Source organism: Schistocerca nitens, chromosome 3 (genome assembly GCF_023898315.1).
Source record: "Schistocerca nitens isolate TAMUIC-IGC-003100 chromosome 3, iqSchNite1.1, whole genome shotgun sequence".
Classification (NCBI taxonomy): domain Eukaryota; kingdom Metazoa; phylum Arthropoda; class Insecta; order Orthoptera; family Acrididae; genus Schistocerca; species Schistocerca nitens.
In genome coordinates this window covers 606407122-606415279 of record NC_064616.1, presented here as the reverse complement: position 1 = coordinate 606415279, position 8158 = coordinate 606407122, and the positions used below count along the sequence as shown (strand labels likewise).

At 37.6% G+C, this 8158-nt stretch overlaps 1 protein-coding gene across 1 annotated transcript in view; it reads left to right on the top strand.

The window, feature by feature from the left end:
* Window positions 1–263: 263 nt before the first annotated feature.
* LOC126249678 (protein arginine methyltransferase NDUFAF7, mitochondrial) overlaps window positions 264–8158 on the top strand; it is a 60522-nt gene continuing 52627 nt past the window's right edge. Inside the window, exons 1-2 of the mRNA XM_049951357.1 lie at window positions 264–683; window positions 756–965. Coding sequence (XP_049807314.1) covers window positions 630–683; window positions 756–965 — 264 coding nt within the window. The 5' untranslated portion in view covers window positions 264–629. The remainder of the gene's footprint in view (window positions 684–755; window positions 966–8158) is intronic.

Below are 8158 nucleotides of genomic sequence, written 5' to 3'. Positions count from 1 at the left end.
TTGCTCAAACAGGAAATACATTAGTCATTATAACAAGATATTTACGATGATGTCTATGGGACATTCAAATGATTGGCTAACAAACTTAACTGCTAATGCAACGTCTACACTGCTCCTACAATTTTTCTCATCTACTTATCATTCGACCGCCAATTTCGTTATTCTCGAGAGCCATAATAGATCTTCCACTAGCCTGGTCTTTCTTCTGGTGTTGATTTTCAATAAGAGTTAAAGACAACATGTAGTGAGGATACACTTTTTGTGGTGCAGTGTTGCTTGCATTCGGCATGTTTCTAATCCTTTGTTAATTAGGGCAGTTTCCTACCCGAAGTGCATGCCCGGTATTAGGGCTACAGAAGGAAGACCATTCGTTTGGAAATGGGCTCCAAGTGTCCATAGAATACCGATATTAATTTTTGACAGCTTTCGCTTTAATTTCAGTATATCGATATCAACTGATTTCTGTTTCAATTAACTTTGAATGTCAAAGATGTACAGTTTATTTACTGATTGTTTGTAAACAGTAACGTGGGCGTTTAATTTGAAATTATACGACTCGGAGACGATATACTCTTTTTGCTTTTAAACAAAGTGACATAGATTTGTCTCTTTCCAGCTTCAATGAAGAAATGTTTACCAAACTTACGAACACGCTGTCACGTCTTATAACTGTTACTCAGAAGGTAAAATATATATATTGGGCTTTAATAATGTTCAATCTTGATAGAAAATTTATTAATGCACATTAATTACAGAGGTTCTGCCAAAATAATGGACAACATGAGAAGAATGGAATGTTTCTCTATTTGAAGGACAGAATTAAAGCGGGTGGACCTTTGACCGTTGCAGAGTACATGAGAGAGTGCTTGACGAACCCAAAGTATGGGTATTATATGCATCGTGATCCAATTACGGAAAAGGGCGACTTCATTACCTCTCCTGAACTTAGTCAAATGTTTGGTGAGGTATGCATAAATTTGAATATTCTCTTAGTCCTGCGCACCCAGTCCCATACCGTTGGTTTATTGTAGTGGTAAAAGATTACATGTCAATTTTCACACAACTAAACGGACCTAAAGTGTGTTTTATACTTTAAAAAGTTACCAGCTGTATTAAAATAACATTTGATACCAACTATTGCTTCTTAATTCGCTTTTCATGGTGTAGAATTTTATTTATATCAAGTGGACAAATTAGTCTTTTTTCGTATGATACAATAATTATTGCCTAGCAAAACAAAGATGCGCCAACGGGGAAAATAGTAAACGGTGTTATTGTTAAAGTTGTTGATAGATTTTGCACAAACGTACTGGCTTTTAATTTGAAAAAAAAAAAAAAAATCCACGTCATTTAGTTGCATACTGTCAAAATTGATCGACCCTTTATTAATGTAGTGTGTCTTCAAAAAGTAATAAACCGGGTGGAGGGTCTAGGTCCATGTGTGTGCTTCTTGATGGAAAACTGAAGAGGAAAAACCCCGTAGTAGACATGTTGAAACATTTAGGTTCAGATACTTTTTCCATAAGACACTTTGACAGATACTTTTGTGGTGACAGACTGACCTGCTGTATAACTTGAGGTGTAGGTTAGTTTGGTAGGTGATAATTTGGTTATGGGTTGGCAGAGCCAATGAATGTGGCAGTGACAGATGATTTAGGTCATAGTGGAGATAACCCCTTTTGTCTAGTGTTATGACCATGGTATAAACTGTTTCTTTAACAGTGAACAGTGTTGTCCACCACAAAACTCATTAATGAATGTACATACTGAGTTGTTGTAGTCATAATGTCAAGCTTTTTGAAAAGGCTGCGGCAATATGTGCTTGGATGTACATGACACGAGTCTCTCAGCTCATTTTTGTGCTATGAAAATTTGCTTTCAAATTGACATATTGGCCCTGAAGATTATACCATTAAAGCATGGAAATAACTGGAGTGTGCTGATATTGAGACAGTGATGCAACTAAGACAGAATATAATTCACTAGGCAAATGTTGCTGATGATAACCTAATCTCCAGTTTCTGGAGAATTTGATCCTGATTCAACTTGCTGTGTATGTGAACACCGAAAAATTCAGAGGAGTACACTTGCTTTATAGTTGTTTGTTATGCATTATACAGATTTTCTCTGGATTCTTACAGTTTGTGTGAAACTGAGTGAAACTAGGTTTATTTAAGTTTATCAAGAAAGAGTTAACAATGTATCACAACATAATTTCTTTCAGCATGTCGGTGATGTAAGATACTATGTCACTAGTAGACACACTATCTACCACACTGCTTGTATCATCAGCAAATACTGCACTGTTCTATTTTTTGCTTATTGTTGAAGGTAAGTCATTGATATGTGTAAGAAACAGCAAAGGCCATTGAATATCTTCTATAATGTCTCTGTGACATATTATGTCCCATCCAGAGTCCACTAAATCTTTAGGAGTACTCTCTGAGACATCTAGAACTGTCTTTTGCTTTCTGTCTGTGAGGTATAATTTTAGCAAGTTATGTACTGATCACTAGATTCCATAATGGTGGTTCTTCTCTGTGAGTATATCTTGATACATATGCTGTGGACTGCCTTGGACACATCACAGAAGATGCCAGTTAGCCGATTTTTACAGTCTAGTTTCTCTAAGACATAATTTGTGAATGAGTAAATGACTTCTTGTGTAGAGACTCCATTTGGAAAACCAAATTTGCATTCTGCTTTCAATGTGTAGTTTCACATGATACAACAAAATCCTTTTGTATGATAGTTTTTCCAGAATGTTAAAAAATGCTCTCAAGAGAGAGATAGGACAATAGTTAGTGATGCTCATTTCATCTCTCTGATCTGACTACATCATATTTCATTCTCTGTGGATACACTCCTTGGTATAGGCGTGTGTTGCATATGTGAACCAACACCTGTGGGTACACTCCGTCGTGTAGGGATGTGTTGCATGTGTGAGCCAACACCCTGCTTATCTCATTACAATAGGCTTTCAGTAGCTATACTTGCAGCATTTTTGCTCTGCAAAGTACCCACAAATTTTCTGATTTCTTTAATGGTGATGGGGATAACACCTATCTTATTTAAGTACGTGGAGAATTTATGTTTAAATACACTTGTGGCTTCACATAAGAAACCACTGCAATCTATTTGATAAGCAACAGTTAGAAAGGGTTTGTTTAAGGGTTCAGAACAATGATTTTGACACTAGTCAAGGGAAGAGCATGTGTTCCTCTCTTCACTGCATTACAGATGGTTTTGATTTGATAATTGGACCTGTTAATTTAAGACTTTATGCACAGATTTTGGACTACCTGATTGAACATAGAAGTTTGGTTCCACCTCCCTCCAGTCGACATATCTCAACACATGATTGCTAACAATAATATATCTGCTGATTATTTTATCTGTTATGGCTTGAGAACTCTTGATTGTATAGATGTATAACAACAAGAAAACAGAATACAACCTATCAAAATTTCACCAAATGTTCATCTTGTGTATCTGTAACCTGCTTTAGGACTAAGCTCATCTTTAGATTGTGGCATACATTTTGTAATCAATTTTATCAATTTTACGTGCCTCTAATGAGAAGAAAGTGGAACACAAAAGCAATACATCAGCACATGTTTCTGTTAGTCTTGAGAATCAGTACAATGGAGAACTGATTGGTATCATTTAGTGATGTGGGCTGCACCCATACCTATATTTGCAGATGTAGAAGCTTACCATTCCATCCTTACACCATGTTTTATTGTATAAGGAAGTTGGTGAATGTCCAAACAGTTTCAAGTGTTCATTCAGTGGGAGAAGGAAAAGTGACTTCCTACATTCATGATGTCATTTCATTTACCCTTGCTTTTGGCAATAATGATGTACTTTCTACTTATACACTGTGAGCGTACAGTTCACTCTGACCATTCACTGTCAGCTGTGTAGGGCTAGTGTTGACCTGTCTCATGGGCTGTACCAACCATCTTCCAACAGGAGTAATAGTTTTCTTTATGGCACAAAGATACTGAGTGAGATGGTGTGGTGGTAAGACACCAGTCACATTTGGGAGGATGGTGGTTCAAATTCCAGTGTGGACACTGAACAATAGGTTTCCATGATTTCACAAATTCACTTTAAGTGAATTTCGGGATGATTTCTTTGAAAGGGCATGGCCAATTTCCTTCCTCAGTCTGATCTCGTGCTGCATTGTTAATGAACTCATTAATGACGGTACTTTTACTCCTAATCTTTTGTCTTACAAAGATAAAAACATTTCCAAGGCTGTTGCAATGGATAAATATAAAAGTAAGAAATTAGACAAAGGAATGATTTGAAGATGAATCCAGAGTTTCTCACATAAACCTAGGTAAAAGGCTCAAGACCCATCTCAAATAACATTAAACCTCAATCCTCCTCCTATCATTAATTCACATAAATATCTTGAGCACCCTGGAATTATGTGTAGACCATAAAACGTATTGGGTATACTTGGTTGTAGGATACCACCTATCTGCTTCGACCAGTGACGTAGTTCTGCTGCACTGTGATGTGTTGTGTGATATCACTGACCGTAGTGTTTTTGTTTTGGAGTGGAAATGAAATGTTGTTGTATAGGGGGTGGTGCATAAAGAGGTGCTGTCCCCTAATAGTTTAATTATGTGGTGGCAATGTGCTTGTTTTAATGTGCTACAGTCGTCATGATGTGGAGTGGTGGCATAATGAAATATATTGTGCAGAATATTGTCATATAAAACAGAATATGTCGTAAAATTTAAACTGTACTCTTAGGTGCTTGCTGAACTACTGAGTGGATCATTGTTTCTAATTAAATCATGAAAGAAGTTAGGTGGATCAGTGTTTATTAATATACTGAACATGCGACTCTATTATTTATAAACATAGAGCCACCTATCCAACTACGACATATATAAAAAACGATTTTCTCATGGGTTCCATCATCTTGTCCTATCCAACTCATCATTCACTGCACATACCTTTACCAGTTGCACCATGCAACAGAAAAGCTGCCAATATCATAAGTGCACTTTTGCAATAGGGTTTAGCTATTTAGGTTATCTGGAGATACTGTGATCTTATGGTGATTTTTTAAAAATTTTTTGACAGTTTCAGGTGTTTTGTTTTTTGCAGGAAGTTACATCTTCAACAGTGTTGTTGTTTTTTTTTATTATGGAATTTTTAGTTTGTCCCCATCCAAAAACCCATTTCTCCCACAGTTGTCCCGCTAATTTAATTGGGTTTAGTCAGTGTATTGGTTCGCATAGTTCTTGTGTTTTTGCAGATGTTATGATTGATGTTTTGGTCACCATTTTGGATATGCTCGAAACAGGTTGGGGAATATTATGCGTATCAATATATCCATATCTTGCATTTGCACGTGCAATGCACCTACTTAATTAAACACTCTGCCACATCTCACCATTGTTTTAAAAGTGTTCTGCAATATAATGTGAACTTTTAACTTGTGCCTACTGTGCACCAGCTATTACAGATTGTGCAGCAAACATACAGGATATCCCAAACCTTTAAGGTCAAAGTTATATGGATGACAGAGAATCCTGAACTGAGCATTTGAGATAAGTTACTAGCAGCTGAAATGAATATTTAGTATTTTATTGACATAAACAGCTTGCACCGTATAAAAATAACTTTAAGGTCATAGTAATTGTTGAAAGTGATGGCCAGTCTCATTTCATGCCTTACAACTTAATCCGATGTCAGAAATGAACTCTGTACAATCATGTGGTTGCATTTCATGCACACATTGATTATGGCAGAGGTGTAATACCTGCTCCATCTGTACTTTCCTCCTTGTATTAATGAAAGGATACATTTCACAGGCAAGTTACAAGTGTTTATCATTTAATCTGGTCCCAAATGGTACATCACCATCTCCTTAAATTCTAATATGGAAACAGTTCTTTCCTGAGGATGCCAGCCAGATGTCTGTGGTTTTAATGGACCAGTTTCCCACAAGTTAATATTCACAGCAATAAATTTCTTCCAGCTAGGATGAAATTTGTTTCAAAACTTTTCTCTGTACATTTCTTCAGCTTTCCAGGCACCAAATTGTGCTGCACTGTGCATGTCTGCAAATTTCTGTCATGACCTCTCCAGGGTACCCACAACTTTTTTGTGGGTAGATGTGTTATGAGCTTGGGACTGTGAGCTGTTGCACCATTTTTCTCTTAATTTTATGTCCTGTCATTTCGTTTCTCGACCCCTATCCCCTATCTCTTCATTCTTTGAATTTCTCTTCTCAGATTTTACTGACTCCAGTGTTAAGTCTTCACACTGAGCTGACTGATTCTTAGGTAGTGAATAGGATTGCTCTTTGTTTTCTTCTACCACCCTTTCTGCAAATTAGTTTGGTCCCCATTTTCAGATTTGACTCACTTTTTTTTCAATTTCAAAATTCTGACAGTGCTGCAGTAGGGAAGGTGACCTTAGATGGCACCCTGTTCATGGTGCATGACGATCACCTATGCTTTCTCAGTATGGGAACAACCTCTCCTGCTAAGAAGTCGACACAGTAGCCAATCTTATGTGATGGAAGTCATCATGTAACCTGCTGATTGTAGCCCCCTGACAATCAAGTGCGTGCATGATTGATGCTTGAGCTGTTACCTCCCCATTTAAGCCAAAGAATCAATGCCTATATTTTAGGGGCACAGGGACTCTGAACAGTAACCTTCGAATCAGGTGAACATTGCTGTGGCTGGGTGGCACCTGAGGTGAGAGCCCTCTACCAGAGTAGGTGTCATCATGGCAGTCACCTCACAAATTAAACTTGCATCAAACAATGGCCATGTAAAACCAGCTGTCTCAGTGATTGGAAGAAGAAAATTTGATGTGAAAACTCATAACTCCTCTGCCTTCCCTTCTATGATGGGATGGGGGGCACACTAAGAAACAAGGAATGAAACAATTTATCTAATATTTAATTTGTACTAAAAGAAGTGGTGATCAGAATCAACAATGAAACCTATTCTTCTTCTTCTTCTTCTTCTTCTTCCTCTTTTTAAATAGAGAATGTCGAAGATAAGTTTGGTGAAGTAGCCACCCGGGTAGAAAAAAGCCAAATTGATCCTTATTAATTGAAGAGTCACTAAAACACAATCTCAAGTACTTCAAGTTTGTACCAAGACATTAAGTTGTACTTCCCACCACCCATGAGATGCTTCTGATGGTTTCGTTAGGTAATTCTGACAGAACTCCTTATGATGATCAACCTTTTGAGCGCCCTCCATTGGGCACAAATTGCCCAGACTATCACCCTCCTCACTTGCAAGTTTACTGTAATTTTAAAAACAAAATACAGAAATATTAGACATTTGATCACCCATCATTTTAAAGCTTACAAAACTTGCTCCTTCCTGAAACAGTAAATCATTTGAGGGGGAAGTTATCACCTCCTTCGAACACCACTCATACTGCATCAGTAGAAACTCCCCCTGTTGACACAGCAGAAGGCCTTCCTCCAGTATTTTAACTGACCTATACACAAATAACTATCAATGGAAGAAAGCCATAAGAGCATTGGGTCATAGAGTGGTCAGCTCATCCTCTTTCCCACATGTCTGACTCAACAAATCCCCCCCAGAAATTAAAAACTTATAAAGGCAAAGGGAAGATAATGAAGAAATTTAAACAAAAAATCTGGGATGGTACCACATGATCTTGAATCTTCGCCTACAGCAGGACTGCCTGTAAATATGGATATTACACCTGATGTACAGGAACCCTGTGGAAGGAACAGTGACTTAAACAAGCTGCCTTTCAGCTTTGCTGCTCAATCACCCCCTCTTTTAACAATAATGCAGTGGAACTGTACTGGGGACAACTACTTCTGCGAAGAAGTCAACCCTGACATGGTGGGGTCATTATGTACTCTTTTGAATATAGCCCCCTGACGTTGAAGTGCTTGCATGGTGTGTTGCACTGAATCATGGTTATTGGAAGATCACCTACGTACTTTCGTAACAACCAAACTAATTTGCTGAGAGTTTCTAGAGGTGTTTGGTACAGTCACCCTTTTTTAGCAAACAGGTGTTAGTGGACACCACACTCAATGTTGTAGCTGTTAGGATTCAATCATCTACCTTGGTAACAATGTACAACATATACTTCCTACCAGTATGAATGTTGTTGAAAAGTT